The following is a 24,599-nucleotide window of genomic DNA, read 5'->3' as shown; positions in this document are numbered from 1 at the left end:
CCTGTTTAAAGGCACAGCAGCAGGAAAAGTTCTGTGGTTGTTATTTCAATACATGCTAACTGAAAGGCTTAGAATTTGTGTGCCCTGTAAATATCAAAAGGAATAGGTTCTCACTTAATTATGGTATCATTTTTCCTGAAAGAGTCTGTAGGAGATTTCCTTAAAATATTGACATTTTCCCATGGAAAATTAAGTTTATATTGCTACAAGAACTATGTTTGTCCTACAGCTGTGAAACAATAAAGAAATTTGGATAACATCAAAATACCACAACACGCCACAACCAAGGCCAAATACTACCTTTATTCTACCTAAGTCAAAGGAAATTTTACCATCAAGTCTAGCAATATTACACATTTATAACACACTTATTTGCTATTTTAATTTGGTATTTTACTTTGGTATTTACTCACAAGTTTAGAAATATTTGAATTAAGTTGAACTTCAGCATTTAATCCAGACCACTTATTATCAAAGAATTTGTCTCATTTTCTAGTTTCAATATATTAAGTAAGTTACCTTTTGACCATTTTCTGCTTTTTACCCTGAGGGAAGCGTAATGGAATGACTGTAACGAGAAAAAGAATCATGAAAACCCAATGTAGGTGACAGGAGTAACACGAAACAGCTGCCATCACTGCCGTCTCCGCGGCTGTCTTAGCATGAATTCTCACAGGAGCGGTTATCAGAGGATATAATTTTTGCCATTTTTCTCTTAGCACTATTATAAACATCCCAAAGAAGACATCACAGCGCTAAATCAGTTATTAATTACAACTGCAATCGAATCATTAAGGATTCTTTGCATTAATGGTTATGCAGTAGTTTGAAAATGAAGGATATAGGCTCCTATGGATGACCTAATAAAACGAATGATACTCGGCAGTTTGTGGTGAGAATACCTGAGATAGTTATACAGTTATATATTCAATAAAAAATATCTACCACAAACATTATACGGTCACTGTGTAAAAACCTGTGTTCAATGACACATTGAAGTCACATTCTTTAATTGTTTCCAATCACAGGAAGCATGGATGCTTTCTAGTGACTCGTAGAAATCAGTAATTCTTGACTCCCGAGAGAGCTGGCGCAGCGACCACGAGCTTTCTGTGTTCTGTTTATCGCAGACAGTTCTCCCAGTCAATCACAGTGTGAATACTCCATGAAAGTATTGTCATTCTGGCAGGTGACGAGTGCTGTACGTGTACATGCATTGTGTCCCCATAAGAAACATTCTCCATTCACTTGATAACAGGACGTTTATCTCTTTGTTTTGAGTAGCAGAGAACACAAAGATTAATGTTTGCTCCTGTGCTATAGGAGGCGTAGTAAAAAACAATCAGAAAATGAAAACCCAAACCCAAGTCTGTGAGAAAGTGGTAAAGATGCAGAGCAACACAGTTGATGTCTTGTATGCCACACCAGGACTGGTCAGTCATACCATACCGACTGGTGTTCGGCGGGGACTGGGACTCAGACAATCTGGTCAGTGTTTTTCTTTCTGCGTAAAAATGCATAAGGACAGAGCAGGGATCTGTTTCTGAAAAAGAGTTCACCAAATTTGTCTGCAGTTCAGGCTAAAAAAATATAATGATGGAATAAAACCCTATAATTAGATGATGGTTTTCAGATGTGATTAACTTTAAAGAACTGCAAGAAAAATGGGAAAAGTGGAGGAGAGACACATTAAGATACTCACTAGAAACTGTCGTGTATCATTCAGTATAAAACTTTCAAAAGTAATGCAAGTACAAGCGCAAGGAATCAAGGAGAGCTGAAAATATTAGCCCCTCTAAAAATACAAGTTAATTAGCTGTACTGTGTTTTGTTTATGCTCACATACAACATATTCAAAGCAAGAAAACTAGAGAAAGTGAAAGGTTTGCAATACCTTGGGGATTGGGACTTAATTAGCATTAAATTCAAGCTTCATATTCAGAGAGATAAAGGAACTACTATATAATTAACTTTGCGGCAAACACTGTAAGAAAACAGTCAGAACTTGCAACTTCAAAATGACTCAGAGTTGCTACGGGAAACACAGATGATGTGAGAACATACCGTGGCTGCCGGCACTTAACTTCTCATCTCAAAACCACCACACAAAGTAGAATGTTAAAGAAAATGCACGCCCTCCCGCCTCAACCCAACAAGAAGCGCTCCATGGAAGAAAAAAAGTGTGACAGAATTGAAGCTGTGCTACAAGCAGCTAAACGGACGAGACCTGAACATGCAGCCACAGGTCCAAGCATTTTCCAGCGGAAGCAGAAGGCAAGGTAGGGATTGGCAGATAGAGGCGGTACATCAATAAACACAACTGCAGGTTTTCAAACGGCAGAAAATTCAGTCATACATCTTCCACTATTGCCTGTAGCCTCACTTTGTAAATGTTTGGGAGGCAGAATAACATCTGGCAGCTTTCAGAAATTATTTAGCACCTACTTAGTGAAAAAAATGCTAAGTTGGAATGAAGAAACAGGCATTCTATAAATGAAAGTTCTTCTGTTTGTCTTCTGTATGAAATATTTGTCAAAATACTAAACAATAAAGAATTTATGGATATTCTCTATATTTTCTTCAAAGTTGGAACTACAAATATCTTTGAAAATCTTAATCCTGTCTCTCCCTGTTGTAGCATTCCTACTAATTTAAGAAGTTGTTAGATTTTCTTTTCCTCCAGGAAAACTTCCCTCCAGAGGTCCCTTCCAGCTTAGCCATTTTCTGTTAATTCTCCTCCCAAACACAGCACATACCTTGAAACGCATCCTAAGGTTCCTGCTAACTCTAAGTAAAAGTGCAGCGTACACACAGACCTGCTGCGGCTGCAGGAACTGCTTTTCTGAATATGGAAATGACTCCTAGCTTTTTATTTTCAGATGTTCAGACAAATTTCGAGGTTTGTGACATCTTAAATATCTTTTAATGCATGACAGTGGATTGAACTCTTGGGCAACTTTTGGGTTTTTTTTAAGTACATTTATAAATCGTTACCTTCCTCATGGATGTGCTTCCTTGACGATCAATGGCAGAACTTGCATATCTGGGACAGAGAGGAAGGAAGGTGTCAAATAACTATAGAAAAACAATAACTAGTGCATATACACAAACACTCTATGCTTTTCCAACCATATGCTTACAGATGTAATCACGTTTCAAAGTAATTTAAAACGTAGCACTTAAAACAGGAGGCTCTTGGAAATTTAACCATTGTAAGATTAAAATTGTAAGTTATTAGGCAAAGCTTCGAAGCTGTCTGGAGATTACAAGGATTGAAAGAAACAACAGATAAACAAAAAAGTTACTCTACAACATTTGGCAAAGGAATGGACAGATGCCCAAACCACTGGAAGGCAGATTTTGTCATTAATGCTCCAGTTCTGTCTGCCCAGGAGAATGCCATAACTGCAATTCAATCCTGCCGGGCATCTCCCCCCGGTTTCTGGTCTGTTTGTGTAATCAGGGCTTTGGCCCATCTGGAAAGTGTCAGTTGCAATGTTTCCATTCTTTCTCTCAGCCAATATAAAAGATGAATAATACATCTGTGGTTTTATCTGAGAAGTCCTTAGTCAAGTTTTATTTGCTTCCATGCAAACACAATAATGTACATCCTTACCTTAACCACAGACTCTTACCAGCAAAAATGAACTTAGAGAAGCTGTCTGCAATCAGGATTGGGAAAGCTGTTCCAAGATTGGCACCTTATGAAAGCTCAGGAGTAGGTGTACACAATGAGTTTATTTATTTTATTTTTAATTTGGGAATAGTTTGCAGTCTGAAGAAGTTTGGTTTTTAGAAGATTTTATGCCTAATGAGTACTCCCCAAATCTAGTTATTCCTCAAAAATTTAGGTCTACAGACCACAGAAGAAGGAATGCTCACCTTTTCTTTGCTTTAGACAAGTAAATCGTCTGTGCGAAAGTGACAGAACCAATTAATTTAGACACAGAGGAACCCTAGTACATTGTCTATTCTGGTTCAGATATTCCATATCATATTTGGTTGAGTTATTCCTCACTTTTCTGTTTAGGAAAATAATTGTTACAGAAATGAAAGGGAAAAGAATGAACTGGCAGAGGTTGAAAGGCATGTGCAGTGATACGGTTATAATGGCCTAGACTGGTATTTCTCAAATCAGTTAAAACAGCTGATCTTCTACTAAATGCTGCTTTTCCTGGCCACGCATGCTCCTGTTTCTGAAGCAAAATGCAGAAACTAGAAAAAGAACCAATCAGTAACTTATACCAATTTAAAAAAGCAATAATAAATCAAAACGAAAAATGAATCAAACAATGATTTCAACACATCTGCAGAAACATTCACTGCATGACATGACATAAAAATAACTGCAAATAACCACAAAACTTTAAATGAATTGCACTTCTGTAATAAAGCTCATTTTAAAACACTTATTCTGGCATACCATTTTCTTCAAATGGATTTCGAAGGCATTCCTGCTTGATAGAAATGTAAGGAAATTTAGCCATATCTATCCTGAATTTGGATATACTCTGCCTAGCTGTGCGTTGCATACTAGAATTTCTATGGAGAAAAAGGTTGCCTATCTCTATTTATTCTTCAGAATTTTGACTAAATTATACGTTGTGAGCAAACTGGAGCAAATGTAAAAAGGGAAGAAGAATTAGAGAAATACAGGTGCTAAGAAGCAAGCACAGATTGAGGTTAAACACAATTTGCCTCTGGTCTCAGTAGTGGATGCAGTATTCAGTCAGAAAAATGATGCTGAACACGGAGCTGAAGATGTAGAAAGGTTAACAAGAATGAGAGAAAGGAAAAAAAAAGATGGAAATTACTTTGACCTAGGTAGAAGCAAAACACTGAGAATTTGAAGGACGTGAGTAGGTGTGGTAACTTCCAACTCACATATTAAAGGATATACAAGTGAAGTGCAAATCTAGTGATAAGATTTGTAATCAGGATTTCAAATGAGGAACAGTGTTACACGATTAGAAAATAGCAATAATGAATCTCCAGAAAACAAATGAGAGTAGAAAAACCGAGAAGTATGGGCGATAGCAGAAGTAATGTATTCCTGTTTAACATGTTTGATAAAAGCTGTAAGAATCAGGATGTAAAGATGTACGTGGTAACAGGCTCCTAGTGAATGCTGAGACTTGTCACCCACCTAGCTGCCCACCTCTCTGCACTTTCGCCATCAGAGCCTTACATCCATTTAAGAGCATCACTGTGACAAGTATCCTGCATTTCCCGTTCATACAGAAGTGCCTCTTACAGCGAACAGAAGTGACTTTGCTATTTCTCCACAGAACTATCACTAAGCAAGTGCAACTGCGATACCACCTCCATGTTAACACTCTTTCCTCTTTCCCTTTTGAGGGACGTGTTTTCATTCTCTGCCATAGATAGATAACAAAACATCTTTAATTGTTCTATAAACTCTGGGGAGTAGTGTGTTAGCTTGTAAAATCTATAGAATCCCTACTGACAATTAAGTCTGATTTTAAACCACGTGTGTACAAACTGAAATTCCCTTGATCACATAAGCAGTGCTCAGAAAGAACAAATAAAATGGCCCTTACACATTATCAGTGCTCTTAAGTATAATATCACAGTTCTCTTTCTATTACCTTCAGGATCATTAAATAAATCACTGAAAAGTTATAACAGAATAAACTGATACATTTTACTAGATTGCTGTCATTTTGGCCCCTCCACCACTGATGCGATACAGATAACAAAACCCAATGAATGAACACCATCTGGAAAGAAGAACCGCTCTGAGTGTTACTTATCTTTCACGTAATCGTCGGTGTCTGGAATAGTTACAAACTGTATTTCTGATTTTTTAAGCTACTGCTCTGGCAGTAATAGGTAGGATTATAAACTGGAAGCAATATAAAATTATTCTAGTTATTAGTCTATAACTAATTATAAAATTAGTTATAGCAAACTGCTAATATATATTTACCATTGATTAAGGAATAATTTCATGTACTGATTATTTCTTTGATTCATTTATTTGACCAAATGGAGCAGTTAGAACTTATCTTTTGACTATTCCAATTTGGAATAAATTTTTAACCTTTAAGAATTTCCAGTAGGTAAAAAGAGAAGACTCTTTGCCAGAATTTACTCCTGGAACAGGAATAACTGGATATAAATTTCTGGGTGGCGTATTTCATGTCCTGTCGTGGTACAATATGCTCCGAGCATTCCACCTATGTGGAATGTCTAAGGCGACGCACAGTATGGGAACAGACTATTTTGAGAGCTTTTCTTGCTAGTCCTCTCTAGGAAAGCTCCTGTTTCAAGGGGTTACATAAATGTAGGATCTCAGGCAGACAGCATAGATGATCAAGAGATAACTTTGAAGCTGCTCTAAATGTTATAGACAACAATGAATTTGAAAACACACTCTCAGCCTCTGCTGCCACTTGGCCACTTAGGAGAATGTGGTGAGTAAAAACACAGAGAGCTTGAGTAACAGCTCCATTGATCCACAGCAGCTACAAACAACTAGAGGATGGCACCCATCACCCCGCTCTTTTTCACTTGGCAAATACTTGGGATATGCAGATTGCTAGATGAAAAGGGCGTGCAAAGCTCTATTCAGCCTCCACATCTCACATCCTGAATTACTTCAAGCGCAGTTTGGTTGCAGCTCAGAGCCAAGGCCACTACAATTCACTTGACCAATGAAAAAATTCTAGCACTCCACAGTACTAGAAAACATTTGTGCAGAAAAACATTCTACTTTTTGTGAAATTTCCTTCTGGCTGGTTCACAAGAACATATACGTAGCAGTTTGGATTTATCTACCTGGTCACGGGAATGCATTTTTAACCACCTTGCCTGAATTCATGGTTTATGTTTATGTTATTAGGAACTCAATCACTTATGTAACATATTCCTGTCACAAGTAAATTCTGACTGCAAATTAATTATTGAGTATTTTGCAGTGAGACTTGAAATCCCTTCTCAGCTGTGTGCTGGCTCAGCTACTGGCTCAGCTGTGCTACAGGCTGTTAGTTGATACTTGGAGAAACAGCCAACTAGCTCAGACGCATCTGGACGGTTCTGCCGTCACTGCGATACAGGTGTACCTCTACAACCAACGCTGACAAAACAGTACCAAGATTTTATCTCTTCGTGCCCCTTCAGGATTAAACCACCACAACAAGAAAAAAAAATCATTTCCAAAGAAAGCCACTGATGCCATGTAAGCATTTAAGATTTTCAAAGATAAAACGTGTTATGGGAAAGAATGCGAGCAGCATTTTCACATGAAAATGAAGTGTGAATAGTCATAAACCCATTTATTGAGCCAGTGCTTGTGCAGTGCATGAAAGAGACAATTCTTTCCTGCCTTCTCTTCCTCTTGCAGGCCTGCGTGGTTAGCTAAGAGCGAGATCTTCCAACTCCGTAATGACATCGTGGCTCCGTTACGCACTCGTGTCTAGGATCCACAGATGTCAAGGTTTCCTACTAGAAAATAAATTCTCCTAAAGTAAAATGAAGATCAAAGATGACAGAGAATACTGCAAAGCACAGGGTCAGATGTTTGCACGCAGGCTGAGGCAGGCTCTACATGTTAGATGACCATTACTGCTTTCTCATCTGTGAAACAATAAATAAAGAGGGCAAACAGCTTCTGGTAAAAAGGAAAACAAACCGGCTGCTTTTTTCAGGAAGCATTTGATTTAGCTTGTCCCTGAAACATCAGAACACTCACATATTTAGTGATCTCGCCTCCAACAGCAGAGTGTAATTTCCTAAATCATGACACCTGCTCTGAAGTGAAGAGTCCCAACTTCCTCGTGGCTGCCCTACTTTTCCAGCCATGAGACTGTTTAAAAGTAGAGCTCAGATTTTCTGCCTTGTCAGACAAGGGCAGAGTTCAATGAGGGAATGGTGATATCTTATAATGAGGGGATTGGGTACTCTGCCTGAATGTCAAAGTCCTGCCCTGTGCGTAGTCTCAGGCCAAATATATGATGCGGATGTGCCAAAAGAGTTTAGAAGAAACCGGAGTTGTAATGCAGAAATACACAGCTTTTATGCTGCTCAAGACTAAAAAAAAATCTGCTAGACTTGCTTTACACACTACTCATTTGAAGAGTTTAAAAAGTGAGATATTCATAGCAAGGTTCTGTAGTTTCAAGTTTCTCACATCTCTGCTAGTGTTCTCAGTATAGATTCCCTGCAGCCTGTAGTACTTCCTACTACACACAAGAAGCATCTGCCTTCTGACTTTCCAGTTTATTTTCTTTTTTTTTTTTTTCCCCAAAAAGGATGCAATCATATCACAGAATCTGCATTGGCAACTGCACAGTTAATGAAGATAATGATCTTCCATCCAAATATGTGGACCTATCCACACCGTTTGTCTCCTGCTCCCCAAAAACCTCTCTATGTGCAATAAAAATCTTTTACCAGTTCCCATCTCTGCTGATATTAAACTGAAATATTTTTATTTTATTTTAAAGTTTTCAAACTACTTAAAAAATAGTTATTAGGAGCAAGAAGATATAATTCTGTGTCTTTGAAAATATTTTTCAAAGCATATTGAAAAGATATAAGATAGTCACGTTTTGGATCTGAAACTTAAAATGTGTGGGAGAACAACCAGGAAAAGGGGACTTAATCTATTATGTAAAAGAATAGCCTTTTGCTATGAAGGTTTGCCAAAATTTTATCAAGTCATATGTCCCTGGAAAATATCTCTGGGCAGATGTCCAGTAGAGACGCGTGTCCTGTGCAGCAAGGATGTTCCATCTGGATGGTAACGTCCCTGCCAAACTGAGCATGTGCAATCCCCTCACAATAATTAGGCATGCTTTGCTCTACAAAAAGCAAAATTCCTTTGCAACTCTTCCTTTTGGCTGCAAGAAACTATGGGTGTGGAGAAGGAAGACAGAAAATGGGTGAGGAGTAGGAGCTTTTTGGAGGAGGGGTCCGTGATTGCTTTCTGTGGTGGTAAGTCAGGTAGGGAGGACCTGAGCAGCGATGCTGGAGCAAAGGAGGGTGAGGAAAGGGAGTGACAAAGAATAAGGAGAAACAAATGTGAGGGAAGAACAGGACAATAGCACCTGGCACGAAGGAGCTGGGAGGTTAAGTGAAAACATCACATACATGAGATTTATACAAAACAGTAAGTTCTGAAAACTCCAATGTCAGAGGCAAAGGCAACAGGTGAAATTAGCTGTTACTTAAAAAGAGACTGAGAACAACACTCTGCCCCCCATGCAACCTCCGCCTTATACACGATGGGTGCTGTTTTGGCCCTGAGTCGGAATGAAGCACTAAGCAGGACTAATTCTGATTTTACTGGAAAAACAAAAACCTGCATTTTGCTGAGGTAATGGATGATGAGGTAATGGACACCTACAATGGTCACAATGCAGAGACAAGACTGTCTTTTATAGGATGAAGTAGAATTTTACCCTACAAAGAGTCCCTCAAACTCTATCTCTGCCTCACTATCGCTTGTGATAACAGTGGTACTCGACTTAGTTGAATGCCATTTTAATCCTGCACAGCACCCTACAACTGGGGAAACATCAGTAGGTTCTTATCATTACAACTGCCTTTGAAATGAAATACGATGCTTAATGCAGAGGGACAGAGCAAAGATGTCAACAACCCTAAAAAAATCAGGTATGAAGTGATTGTGTTTGGTGATCAACAACTAATATCGCTGTGTCTCACACTTTTAGCCATAACAATGGTATTTATATCACTGAAGACAATCATTGTCAATTGTAAATCCTTTAGACTGATGAAAGCAATTTAAATGTAATTTATTTTCTATTCAGTGCGTGGTTTAGATTCTTAAATGGGTTTGAATACAGGATAGTTTTCGTATACAGGATGAAAAGATGTAAAAAGGAATAATCATCTGTGTGAACAGATTCCAGTTGAGCTTAATTATGATGTTCTATGACACCCAAGTATCTGTTATTTCAGACTTACTTTTTTAATATGACTTATTTTATGCAACCAGAATATGACCCTACTTCAGATAAACCGCAATGGAAAGAAAGACAGCATCGCAATTTTATTTCCTAGAATTAGTTGATTTGTTTCAAAAGTAAGGGACAAATGTAAGTCTCCATTCTTAGTATTTTTCAAATGTGAGCCTTAGCAAACAGTAATTTTGGCACAGACTGTACCAGGATGTAGATGTTAGTTGAAAAAAGCTTCTGCCTGTTATTTAAAAAAATCATGCTAGGCATGCAGTATGCTTTTCATCCTCGGAGTGATTCTGAGATACCAAATTTCAAAAGATTATAAAAAAAAATGGAAATAAAAAAGATCTACTACTTTGTAGTAGTGTATTTTTCCTGTCTGGTAATCTTTAATAAAGTTACATCTGAAATATCTTTTCAACCTTTGTAATCTATATTTATATTTGAGGTAGTTAGCAAATGAACGTTATGATATTTACTAAATAATTTTGTGAATTTCTCACTAAGCCCTGAATATTTATTCCTCAAATATTACGACTAAATTTCTAGAAGTAAACAAGTACATACAATTTTATATCTATACAATTAATATCATATTATATACATATTTAATATCTATATTATATATATATAATTAATATCTATATTATATATATTCAAATACAGAATAATAAAAGTATTTACCTTTCAGTATCTCCACTGACTGTATCCCCTGCTCTCTGTGGAAGAAAAACAAATAGTATTAAGCCCGACTAAAGACTATACTTCCTTAGTGCACTCAACATAGCAGTGTTGATAGCGAAAGAAGTCACTGAAGTAAACCACAGCAGTCTCGCTGTACCTCTAAGGAAAAGGAAATGGAAAATATATTTCAATTTCTATCTAAATGAAGATCATGATTAAAAGAACATGTGTCTACACTTACTAAATACTTTCAGCTGCTGTAAAATTGTGATCAAAGTTCTTTAAAATAAGAAGGGAGGAAAAAAATGTTCAGACGTCTATTTCTGCAAAAATATTAATATTTGACACAGTTTAAGTGTAAAGGGAAAATAATACAGTATAGAGTTTTGGAAGAATGAACTGTAGAGTATTTAAAGAACAATTATGAACCTGTCATCCAAACTTTCTTTAATACCTTTCTTATACAGCTTTACATAACTTCACTTACAGCACTGGCTCTTCCTCTGAGGTTTAGAAATGAACATATCATTTAGTAGTAAGTAATTCAGGACTAAAAATAAAACTTTGGATTGTTTTTGTTACTTCAAACCAAGCTCTATGACAGAGAGGTTTTCCCACAGCCAGACCCCAGATTTTCGTCTTCAGATTACAAAAATGTATGTTTCAAACATGACGCGTATTTGTTTAGAAATGCTGAAATCTGCATTTGAAAAAAACTTTGACTGTATGCTTTCTGAATAACCAAACAGGAAGCATTATGTTTTGGAAAGAAAACATTTGTCTTTTAATATCACTGCTTTAGGCACCCTGACTGATCACACATGACTTCAGAGAACAGTTACAAACCCAAAATGCGTGTTGCATATGTAAGACAGGAAGCCCGCGGGCTCCGTTCAGCCACAGGGGCTACACCGCAGGTATGTTCTACCAGCTTCTATGCCTAAGAAACCCTTAAAACATTCAGGGGACACGAAGGCGTTTGGCTGCCTCCCTCCTTCTCGTACCCCCTGGTGTATCCAGATACAGAATCTTTTATCAACTTGTACTACACCATTTCTACTGCAGATAGATGATTTGCCACTTGAGGCAGGAAAAATGTCCTTAAGTGATCAAGTTATCCTCCTAATAACTAATAAATTTGCAGGGGATTGATGATACCACAGTAATATTAAAGTACCTCAGGGGTTCATCACTTGCTTGTATGGAGCGCACAAGGGCTGGGTATCCAACCTCAGAGCAGAAAGACTTTTTCCCTGCAGCAGGACCATGTAGATCTACTGCTACCTTTTTGTGGGGTCCTCAGCCCGCTGATTAATGCACCCGGAAGGAGATCATGGGACGGGAAGTGGGCAGACAATATTGGACCATGCGTGAAAGTAGTACCATCCATTCACAGATTGTTTATGTATAAGCTAATCCAATCATGCGGAGACGCGTGTGTTAATCAAGGGTATAAGAGGCGCGAGTAAGATCAAGCATGGGCTGGCCAGCCATGTAACTTCAATAAAGAAACTTGCTTCCACATCACCGTGTCGTGTCTCAACAGCGACACCTTTTCTGCTTTTCTCCTAAGTGTTCCCAGTATCCAAAGCATTCCTCATATCCAAACCAAAATCAGGTCAACACAGGAACACGGTGAACATACAGCAGGGTTATTAACAGCCAAGATTTATTTCCAAACTATCAAGCATGTGAAGGTACTAACAGCCTATATAAAGTCAAAAGCGGATCACTAAATCGGTACATGGCTTTTCGTAGCGATCACTGGAATGATCACAGTGCTGAGAATTAAGGAACAGTGAGTGCTTCTCTTGGTTTTGCAGCTCACACATTCTGACAGATGTTCACGTTTTGAATAAAAACCACATTGCCACTGTTCACCCAACTCAAGCCAGAGAATATGCCAGGGCAAAACTGTCTACAGAACTATATAAATGACATAAATGACATAAAGGACTTAAACATTTTCACTTGTGCAGGCTTTTCTCTCTCTTACTTTCCATAGTAGGAAGAATGCTACAAATTTTATGAGCGACTTTTCATCTTCTCTTGTTGCTATATTAAATATTAGCCTTTTACTTGTTCTGGTAATCGATACAGCTAAAATATTTTAGCAAATGTGAGTATCAAAGGTGGTTATTGTTCACGTAAGATAACTTAGCTGATGAAAAATACTGAAATGGTGCTCTTAAAAGCAAGTTTTCCTACATATAGCGTTGAATCCAAGCAAAGTTTGGAGTAGCCCATTGAGTAACTGAGTACACAAAATTATAACCGGCTTTCCTGAATGCTATAAACAACTTCATCTTCCTTAGAGTACATTGAAACATAGTCTAAAGAACCTACAAAAATGGAAATACCCCATCTAGAAATATTCGTGTTTTCTTGAAGCAGACTGTAAGAGATAACAGCATATGTCTGCAGCAAAATATCTGTTTGAAGAGCCTCAGTGAAATCTTGCATAATAAATGTCAGAGTTCTGCTGCTGCCAATGCACTATTAAATATGAACCAATCTGATCATGCCTGAAAACAGGTTTTCACCACCACTACAGAACTAGCCCCGGCACTTATTTCCTTCCAAAAAATGTATAAAGGACACTCATATCATAGGTGATCACCTTGGATCCTGTTTCAGAGATTCCTTTTGATCAGATCAGTAGTACAAATGTAAATGATTGTTTGGATACTGTCAACTTGCATATATTAGACAGAGAAAGTCTACTAGAGTGAAATGTTTTTCTAGAGGTCTTTCTCTCAACAACATTAATTTTTCCGCTTGAGTGAGCACTAATTTTCAAAGATATTGAATAATCTAATTTAATTAACTACAGAACAGTGTGCCGTAGAGTCTATATTATTGGGAAAGAGGAAAAAAGTGGCTCAACCTTTTAACTACTCATAGATTATGTGAATTCCAACCGATTATTAGTTCATTACAATTCAGAGAAGTGCAAAGAAGAATATCTGCATAAATATAGGGAGAGACAAAATAGTTGATAAGAGTACTTGACAGGTATTTGCTTTAAATATAATTACAATGCTGGCAATAGAAAACATATTTAGGAACTTTAATTTAATAGGAAAGAAGCTCTGCTCCTGACTCATTTGACTGTGTTTTTATCTCCAGAGAAGCTAGCACTGAAGTACAATCTAGCTGATAGCTTGAAATTCCAATCTTATAAAAGGATGTAGGATAACATGTATGGACACACCCTCCCCACCCCCACTGGCATTTCTATACCCGTTCATAGAGTTATAATTAATTTCCTCATGTAATAGTAATTACATGCACAGATACAACACTGATAATATCTTACATGTGGTCCACTCCTATCTGCAATTTCAGCAACCTTATATATGGTTTATTGAACAGCTGCTTCTCAACAACACTATGTTCCTGGTATTCGGAACACAAACTGCCCTATCCTGGTTCCCAAATCAAAACTTCACTTCATCTTACTAAAAGGCCACTTTCATTACTAGCAGACATGTGGGAGGCTCGGAAGGCAAAGGCTTGTCACGCTGTCACAGATGATAAAGCACGAATTCTGTGAAATTCAGGTCACCGGCACCTATCCGTCTGCTTTAGAGGCGGCTTCACATTTATGGAGCTCTGGGGGCTTCAGTGCCTCTACGTCTGAATTACACAAGTAGAAACGATAGGAGAATAAGGCCTGTACAGTCTAACAAGCAGATGTGATGATCCTCTCCAAAAGCAGATCCTGTACAAATTTCTACTTACCCAGAATTTTTATAAATAGCTGATAATAAAAAAATTGTTTTCTTGAATCGGGTTTTCATAATGAAAATAAATATTTTGTCCTAAGAAGTAAAGAAATCACATAAGTAACAGAAAACAGGAGAATCTTGAGCCACAGAGTGTGAAAATATTTAAAATTCATTGTTTAGTTGTTGTTTACTGGTGGAAGAGACTGGAATATCTGGTAATGAGACTAGAATAGTTTGATAAGTAGAGTTACTAATCTCAATGGCCGAATGCAATATTTACATTCCATCTAAATATGTCTTTTATTCAGATGCAAAAAAGATTTTTACCTTTATTATAAATACTGTTCCTCTGTTCTTCTACACTCAGACATTGAATTTCCTACAGGCATTACTTCTGCTCTCTTAACTCATGTAGAACCCATAGGCAAAACTTTTCAGCATATTATTTTCCTTTGTTTTCCCTTGTACTGTAAAATGAATGCCTTTTCCCTTTTGAACTGTTTATAGATTAATGAAGAGTGTAGTTTAGAGAATTGTATCTGAACAGAACTGAGAAGAAATATATTATTGGCCATTGCTACCGAAGGATCCCTCTAACAGTGCTAGTTAGATCCTTGTCAGCTCAAGCTTTCAAGTACACAGTTGTGGTACAGCACAAATGCAAAATAATCCTCTCTTACAATCGATACAACTGGACAGAATCACTTTGGGGCTAGAAAGATGTATATTAGCTTCTCTGAGCAGCTGGATTCCACAGAACTATCCTCACGATGATTTCTCAACGTACCTGCAAGGCGTGTTTACCACATTAGAGATACTTAAATAAAAAGCAAAGAGAGAATTTCTTCAGCAATTCAGAAAGGAAACAAGAAAATCACTCTCATCCTTGAAAGTTTGCAGAGTTTTGTTTCTTCCTGCAAAACCAGGAAGGAAGAAATAAAATATGAGCACTTTTCCAACAAAACTGGCAATAAAAGACTGCTCCTTCAGTCATATGGAGCTGAATGCATATGATTGTCCTGGACTATCTTAATTATTGTACTTTTCATAGCAGCACTCAGACTGCCTATCAGCCAAAAAAAGTGTCTGGAACATCTGGCACATCCCAGCAGGCCCGCCTTACAGAAAAAAACCCAGATCTACATTGTTTTTGCACACATTTTAGTTCTCAGCATGTCCCATTAAACTTTATGTCATTTTTCAAGCTGCCTTCTGCAGCTCCAAGAATAGTTAAATAGCATTTACATCATTTTATGCTAAAAGGCACGCATCACCAGCTTCCTGTGATCAGCAGGAAGAACATAAAGAGCAAGCGCTGTGAAACAATGACTAACCCTAAACCACTATAATGCCTCAAATTATCTTTAAAATAAAAAGTGACTACTGCCATAACATTCTCAATGACTACCCTAAAGCTGCCATTATTTCATTTTTACCATGTAGGGAATATTGAAGTGAAAGAATCTGTCTTGCAAATAAGTCTCTTCTACACACTGAATTCTAATTCACAGAAAAAAAAATAAGATTCAATAATTTGTAATCCAATCTCTTAATATATGATACTACAAAACAAGGTATCCAAATACTTTGTAGATAATAGTCCCGGAGCATTTATTGCCAAGTAAAACCAGATGAGAGATCATTATCTTATTTGAGAATTTCATGTAGTAACCAGCAAATTAAATTTCAGAGCCTCAGAAACTACTGCAAATCCGAGGCAGTAAAACCACAACGTTGAACACCATTTGGCTTTTCAGACTGAGTCTGGAACAGGAACCCAAATATTCCTTCTAGACAGAAGCTGGTGCAGACGGTGACTGAGCAGCAGAAAACTTAATTTGCTGGAGTCCTTTCAAATCCTCCACTTCAATTTAAAGGCAGAGGCTGCTTCCCATCCACTTTTTGTGTTTTGTTTTAAGGGGAAAAATGCAGAAGGAAAATCTTCTCCCATGCATCAGGTCTACTGTGCAGGGCTCCTATGTGATAATTTAATCGACTTAAGAATGAGCTCTGGTAATACAAAATAAAGAAATATTTGTATTTCAACTCTATTCTTGTACGTTCAGAGTCTATTCCCAAAGCGCGTTTCAGCAATGCTATAATGGATGTACTTTTGTCATGTTTACATTGGCCTCGCTATTTAGGCTTAATCTGGTAAACAGTGTCACTTTAGAAGCGAAGCATTAGTAAACATAGGAAGTCATGTTCTAAGAAACACACTATTGATTAATAATTAATTATAACAGCCTTGTTAATTTGAATTTACTTTTCCTCAGATTCTGTGACGTGCATCACAGAATTGCATATCAATTAAATTAGAGTGATGAATATATCCTGAAAGGGGCAGTGTTTCTTGACAGCGATATTGTACTGCAGCACAGCTTTATGCATCATTTTGTAACCTGGGCAGAGTGCCAATATGGCATTACCTAAACCATCCATTTTATATAGTAACTCTGCATCCTCAGAGCAACTTATGAAATCAGTCTAATTGTTTAATTCTAGGTTCCAAATCAACATTCCTTCCAAAGCTTTAATCTAGTGGTGAATCTCTGCAATTACCAGTTTTGTAAAACTTCTCCGTCTGTGTCTGGTAATTCAAACTACTGCTAAGTAAGGGCCTTTTTTATTTTTTTTGGTATACATTTAAGTGCTTTGAAAATGAAACACTATCTAAGTGACACCGTGTATCTCAATTTCTCCTTCCATTGTGCCATGGAAATGACGGCAGCTTAAAAGATGTGGTTTGCTTAGAAGACACTCACCTTCCCTTTACTAAAGATGATTAAGATTCTGCTTAGCACTATCATCTCTATTTTCCAAAGCGGGTTGAAATTTTGACCTGCATTCTAAAGTTGTTCTGGGTGTGTGTTAAGTGTAGAGGAATTCATGGAGATTTGATTATAACAGTTTTTAATGCAAAAAAGCAAAAAGCAAAATCTGGTTTATGGCAATCTGGTTAGGTAAAGTTTAGGAGTATCTTCTTTTGATCAACCTTAGTCTTGTTCTGTTTTATTCTCGATAGAATAAAATATCATTCTCCAAATAAATAAATATATTAAAATGCTTATGAATATCCAGGTAACATCTTTAGATCTTAAGGAAATGAGATGATTACTTAAAACCTAAATTTCCATCTTGGAACACAACTATCTGATTTTTCTCTTCCTTTTTGATATCAAAATGCCGTTAAGTATTCTTTGATATTTAAAATTTTCATTCTGGGTAACTATTTTTCAGGATGTATATGCCAAATTTTTTTGCTTCGCTTTTCAGAATTCTTTCAATACTCAAAGTGGAAAGATGTTGTTAATACAAATGATTCTCTACTGGCAAGAACCCACAAAACCTGTGTCAGCAGCTCTTGTATATTTGTCGACTCAGTTCCTCATGTATATTCATGAGGCAGTTGACTAAGTGCCTGAGATATTCTGATTCTTACGACTCTCTCCTGAAGGACTGCAAAGGTCTGTCTCTGATGCTGCTCAGAAAATTTATGGTGATAAAAGAATTTATACCACACGGTCAGTCCATGAATAGTAGTTTTCCATGTGTCCTCCTCTGCAATTACTGCACATTATAATAATGGAGTTTATGCAACAGGTACTGCACGGACTTTTTGGGTAGAGAAAGCACTGCATGTTAGCTGTAATGTTAGCTTCTCCCATGCCACAACCGTTTCCCAGTTTCCTGCATTTCCTACAGACCCTTTACAGTTGGCATACTACATCATTAGGTTCTCTTTTCATATTTATTGTGTTACCATACAATATCTTATTACTAATTTATCGTGTCTGTTTCAAAAAGTTGTGTTTCTTTTAAAACACACTAAACAACCACATCACTTGATTTATAAACCACTCTTCTTTCTCTGAAGTTGAGGAAAAAGACTAACTTCACGTGGTGTAGGAAAGAGAAACCTAAGTTTTCTGAAGGCAGAAGGGAAGTATCTCATCTTCAGACTACCAAATGCTGACAGCTTGTAGCAGCAGAGATGAATCGCTGGCTCTATTTCAACTGTATCCCCTTAGGTAAACCTTACTTAGCTCTCAGGCTTGATGCAAACAGTCATCTCTCAAGATTCTTCTCTGATAGAAACACCGAGTAGAAGCCCCAAATACAAAAAAGTCTGCAAGAGACTTGCTCCACGTCCTGCTTTTTCACTTACGTCTTTCTAGGAGGAAATTAACCATGATTAGAAAATAAATATATCTTGAAAAGCTGCCATACCAAATGTGGGGAGGAAATAAGTTTGGTTTCATTTTTCAGTAAAAAACTGACCTGAAGACATTAAGATTTGAACACAAAATACTTTGAAGCTACTACTCAGTGTCACGAGAACGGAGCACTCTGCTTCCAAATGGTAGGACCACCACAAGCACAAATTAAAAATGCCTCTGTAAAAGGCAGTATCCACATACAAAGCACGAGCAGCGAGCGCTGAGCTCTGGAAGGCTTTTGATTATTTTGGGACATTCAAATCAGTACAGTGAAATTCTGCTCTCATTCACAGTGAAGGGAATCTACTACAAAAGCTGGCTGGTCATTTGTCCAGTGAATTATACCCTCTCCACAGTTTTTGGCCCCAAATATTTCCCGTATTACTAATATGAACAAATTCACCAAACTGGAGTGTGGGCATGGTACTGCAATTTAAATAAAGAGTAACTCCACTATGACTATTTGTTTTTACAAGACATGGTGATTGAAGTGGAAATAAAGTAAACAAGGTAGATGAATATTCCTTTATACCTGTAAGGAAAACATTTTAGTGTTTTTTTTCCATGTACTTTATGCAATAAGGTTCTTTGTTGCGTACTTACGTGATAAAGTGGAACTGTATTGTTTTCTGCTAGCGAGAAATTCAGGACATCCTGTTGTCCAGGTTCAAGCCTAACATTAATAGTAGATGTCAATACAGATGGATTGATAGGGTAGTTTGGACTGCTTGAGTTTTTACCCTTTTTTCTTGACCTACGACCTGTGTCCCTTTTGTTGTCTTTTTGTGTCAACGGCTCTTCTTGGATAACCAGTATCTTGTCATCACTCAGATACCGCAGGAGTGAATTCTCAGAGTCAGTTGTTAGAGGGGGGAAAAAAAGAAAAAAAGAAACATTAGTAAGAGGAAACAAAGGGAGAACCATTTGGGCTGCATCTCTATTGTCAGCTTGGTTAATTCCCTACTTCATCTGAGGCTCTTTCCTCTGCAAACCAACTTATTTGTACCAAGGTTCGAATCAAGAGCAAACTAAGTAGCTGACACAAAACCTCAGTCCAGAATAGCTGGTGGCGCACACCCAGGTCCCTGTGTGACAGGTAGCTCGAAGCTACTCCGCATCATATGGCTTGTGTAACAACGAAGATATAAATACAGACAAATGGTTTCAGTGAAATGTCAAAGAGCCTCACTTGGTGCTGTTAAACAGAAAAGAATGACATGAATGCCAAGTGAATCGTGAGGGCTTGAACTGGGTCGGGTACCACATTCACTGACAATCTCTGCCATTTGAGGTGAAATCTTTGCAAATTGTATCAAGCAGGGAGCACCACTGGGACCGCTCCAGAGAGGAGGATTGTAATTTCAAGGAACCTGACAAACTGGCATAATGGTTTTAAGGGGATGTGCAGTACACTCGGGCACAGTTTCAAAATGGGAACTGGCCAGGCAATAGGACTGAGCAAAGGAATCCGTAACTGTGAAATACAAACCAAACATAAATCATCATATTTGGAATAAAAAAGGCTTGTGCCTTAAATGAAATTTATTTTCTCTTGGAATGGAAGGTTACTGAAAAGGGTATTTTAAAAGCCTGTACCAATTTTCAAGAGTATAATTCAATTTTGTCACATTACAAGCAGTCAAATCGAACTCCTCTCAGCTGCTCAGACCGTGCCTAAAAGAGTCTGGAATAATAGTAGTTATTTAAGAATCTTTTACAATTGGCACGACAATAAACATTTTTGCATATCTAAAGAATAGTGTTTTGAATGATACAATTGCTTTTTAGCAGAGGGAAAATAGGGACTTTGCTATCACCATGCTTCTACCAAAGTTCAAAGAAACTGAGATGATTAGGAGTGCTGTCTGCTGATTGTGGCTTCAAATATTAATTCATACTAGCAAAATGTGTCCAAGGACATTATCTTACATCTATAACATCACTTATTGTTTTCTTGAATCAAGCAGATTTAGAACCGATTGTCATAACATATCTGAATCTTATAAGCCTTTTTCCCTTGATGTTTATCTTCCTGTATACTAGAATTAGGCAGAGTAACTCCCTCCTACTAAAACAAACATTTTATTTTTCAGAAACAGAAACACAACTACTTGGATACTAGAACATGTCTTTTAATATTCTCTGTGGCACACAGGAAACACAGACTTGGTTCCTGGGATGGTATCTTTGTGCTTCTTAAGTTACAAAGGGAAAAATCCTGGAAAGCAGCAGGAAAAAGAAAATACTCACCTCTGCTTCCCCTCTTGTACATGTTTTGTTCTTTTGACTCCCCTATCCAACTGTACTCAGTAGGCATAGAAACAGGCCTCAGGTCTCCTGAAAACAATTCAAGATAAAACAATATAGTTTTTAAGAGAAATTAGGAGGCTGTAGAGTAAATAATGTCTGTAAACTACAGGCATGACATGACCCCTCAGAGCAATCCTTTTTATCAGCACCTATACATTATTAAACCCGTAGCATTCAGGATCTATTAAACATCATGTATGCCAGATTCTCCTCTTCATTATGCCACTCTGAAGGGAAGGACCACGGACTGGTGAAATCACTGGTAAATGTAAAGCAGGTTACAAATCTATTTTTAAACTCCTTTCTGTAAAAACTTGCTCACTCATTAAATAGATATTTTCGAGTGAAGAGAGAAACAGTTTTTAAACAGCCTAATATGCTTTAGTAAAACTAGAAAGACTCTCAACGCAGATAAAACATTACGTATCTATCAGTTAAATGGTGAAACCTATCAGACCTGGAAAAATCACACGGTGAGTAATGACAGGATCTCATAGTTTCAAGGAATATTAATTTCAGATGCCTCAAAAAGAAAACATGAAGCACAGTTCGGTAACAACCATAGCAAAAAAAGAAGATTCAGACATTAGGATTGTAATTAATATGATTTTATGGTGCCACAGCTGCAAGATATTAATGTGCGTTAGTCATTCCCTACTATGGTACCTGCAGAGCACTGAGAGTGGACCATAAATGAGGAATGCTACAGAACTGACTCTGAAGCATTAGCACCTTGGCTTTGCCAGGATGCATAATGATTACAAAACACAGAAGCACACCCTCTAGATTATGGGTCGAGTTCTGTCTGACCCACAAAGCCAAGGAACCCTTTTTCCCTATGCCAGCTGACTACATTTGCTGTGTTTCTTTAGCGCTCGAGTAGATTTTTTTGAAGGTACTTTGCTACTGTTCTCTTTCTAGAATAATTACAGAATTTAAACGTGAACAAAAGTTTCACTTATCAATTTCCTCAGGTCAATTAGAGTATTTTCCATGTATTATTTTGCATTCTCCTAAAATACAGCTTTTCGGCTACTAAAACATTAGGAGGTAAGAACAAACAAGTACGCAAGGCAAGTAAACTCCTGCCTAATGTGATTTTCTGAAAACTGAAAGAGTAACATAGCTAGAGCATCGAGATTTTCCCATATTATACTTATGCTCACACCATAAAAGTTAATGTATAACTAATTGTATGGGAAACATGTAGTTTCCTTGTCTGCCTTAACAGGTTTTTGCAGGATTTTGCACATATTGTGAACACTGAGGGTCTCATCTGCCCGAGTATCCTCCTACCTACCAGCTGCGATACCAACGGCTTTCTACTAATCATTTTAATTCTATTAAGTCCATGGCAGGAACTTCTGAACTGTGGTTTGTGTGAGTCCTCAGAATGATGATAATGCTCGCTCAGTCCTAAAGGACTTTTGAAGTTTTATTTTCCCTCCTTTGCCCCCGGCTGCCTGGTTCCAGCATCAGGTACGTGTTTATTGGATCTACCACAAACGCTGCCTTTCCACTGAGAGCTATATCGTCACTTTGATGGTTCAAATGTACATTTTTAAGTAAAAAGTACAAAAGTTCTGCTACAGTAGAGCAAGATTCGGAAGTCTGTTAATTGACAGATTAATTTAATCTGAAGTTTAAAAAAAAATTCTGGTTTAATAATTCTTTTTGAAACAAAGGCATATTCTTGAGACTTCAAAATCAAATTCCTTCTACATTTTCCAAGTTACCAAAAATCAGAACTGTCTGTCATAAACACAAGGAAAGTCTTGCGTATTTCTGGGATCAGGCACAGAGCCCAACATTTTAAGTCATCATGTAGCATGAATTTATGAAAGCAAGCCAAATATATCCATCTGGCTCCAATTTTAATCACAGTTAAGATTTATCTTTCATTCTAATTTTATTATAAAATGATGTCACTTATTAGGGAGATAAAGACTGAATATTACTTAAGATAGAATCCTACTCATCAGTATTACAGCTCTTTCAAGCATCAAGTGTACGGCAGTACAAGGTACTATATCCTGCATACAACAAAGACCTGTGAAGCTTGCCCTGTTCTGAAAAGGCAGTGTATATAGATGCACAATTGATATTTTGCTATTTTTTACCCCAAATCCAGCTGTAGTCAGCAAAATACACTGGCGGGACAAAAGTTCTATTTACTTGATAAATATAAGATAAGATTGCTTTCGAGCTATTAGGGTGACAAAAATAGACCACTCGAAGTCAGATGTCCTTTGCTGAGAAAGTCTAGCTGCAGTGAGTTATCACTGACCGGCTACAGGGAAGCGTTACTGCAGTTTGATGTGGTATCCTTCAGCCTAGAGAAGAGAAGTCTCCAGGGAGATCTTCGAGCAGCCTTTCAGCCCTTAAAGGGGGCTACGGGAAAGCTGAGAAGGGGCTCTTTCTCAGTGAGTGCAGGGATAGGACGAGGGGGAAAGATTTTAAGCTGAAAGAGGGGAAATTTAGGCGAGATATTAGGAAGAATTTTTTTACTGTGAGGGTGGGGAGGGACCCTTCTATACAAGCACGAATATATTTGCAAAACCTGTATGCTTATATGGATTAACATACACCTTAAGTATCCATACAAACTCAGAGTTAATATTTTTCCAATAGCATCTTGAATATTTAAGCAGTTCCCATTCCAAGACATTGAAAAAAAGTTTATAGTATTAGCAAATGCATTGTAAGATACCACTCATATAGTTATATCCATTTAATACAGCACTGCATTTTGGAGGGCCTTGCATATTATAGATACTTTTATTCCACAAATAAGTTTTCTTCAGGCACTCCATTGAAGTTTAACAGTCCAGAACATTGCAACTAGAATAATCTCCAAGAGCTTGTGAATGAAATGGAGTAAATCAAGATGCTAGCTATCCAGATAATATCAACTGAAGTATATCTCAAAATTTTAAGTATGCACTGCAGAATAAATGGACAAATAACTGACACACCCCTGATCACGAATATTAACTTGTAATTGTACTAATTATTCTTTCACATAAACTGTTGTCTAGCATTCAGAGCCGATAGGGTGTGGTCTGAGAAAGAATTACATATTTGGGGGTGTTGCAGTGTTAATAGCACAATTTGTAAATTCGATCAGTTTAAATATGTTTAAGAAATGAAGCCTACCATGAGTGGGTGTTTTTTCTCTTCTTCGCACTCCTGTAGCTCTGCTTCTGTCATATTCGGAGCCCACAGGGTGGCCTTCACCTTCAATTAAGGTGTAGTATTTCCCACTTTCATGCTCCAGAAAATAGCTTGGAGACTCAGAGCCTTTCATTCCAGACTTTCCATATTTGCTGATGTCATCACAAGACATTATTCCAATTTCATCCCTAAAACCAGTATAACCAGAAGGTGATGGAGAAATTAACCTTTTTGTGATAAAGCTAATGTGTACAACTGTCTCTCCCGAACACCAGAAATAGAAAGCCCTGTAACTGAAATGCTATACGAGAGAACTTCTATGAAAGTGATTCAATTGGAAAAAATAAATAAATTGATGACATCATCATTAGGTTCCATTTTAACTGTGAGATAGGCATAGTTATTCAGGAGTTTTCCAGTATCGGAAAGGGAACACGAGGAATTGGCGTAACATGAGTAGGTAGGGGTTTCCCTTGCAGAAATGCATGCTTTAGAAAAAGACAGAAGTGGCCACGTTAAAGTAAAAAACC

At 37.4% G+C, this 24,599-nt stretch overlaps 1 protein-coding gene across 1 annotated transcript in view; it reads right to left on the bottom strand.

Annotated features, from left to right (window-relative positions):
* The window catches only part of LOC104054314 (connector enhancer of kinase suppressor of ras 2), a 183,636-nt gene that overhangs the window by 32,492 nt on the left and 126,545 nt on the right, over window positions 1-24,599 (bottom strand). Inside the window, exons 11-16 of the mRNA XM_054075876.1 lie at window positions 24,052-24,257; window positions 20,837-20,922; window positions 19,189-19,443; window positions 10,635-10,669; window positions 2,995-3,043; window positions 520-568 (exon numbers count right to left, since the gene is read on the bottom strand). Coding sequence (XP_053931851.1) covers window positions 520-568; window positions 2,995-3,043; window positions 10,635-10,669; window positions 19,189-19,443; window positions 20,837-20,922; window positions 24,052-24,257 — 680 coding nt within the window. The remainder of the gene's footprint in view (window positions 1-519; window positions 569-2,994; window positions 3,044-10,634; window positions 10,670-19,188; window positions 19,444-20,836; window positions 20,923-24,051; window positions 24,258-24,599) is intronic.

Source organism: Cuculus canorus, chromosome 10, assembly GCF_017976375.1.
Source record: "Cuculus canorus isolate bCucCan1 chromosome 10, bCucCan1.pri, whole genome shotgun sequence".
Taxonomy (NCBI): domain Eukaryota; kingdom Metazoa; phylum Chordata; class Aves; order Cuculiformes; family Cuculidae; genus Cuculus; species Cuculus canorus.
This window is presented reverse-complemented; position numbering and strand designations above follow the sequence as displayed.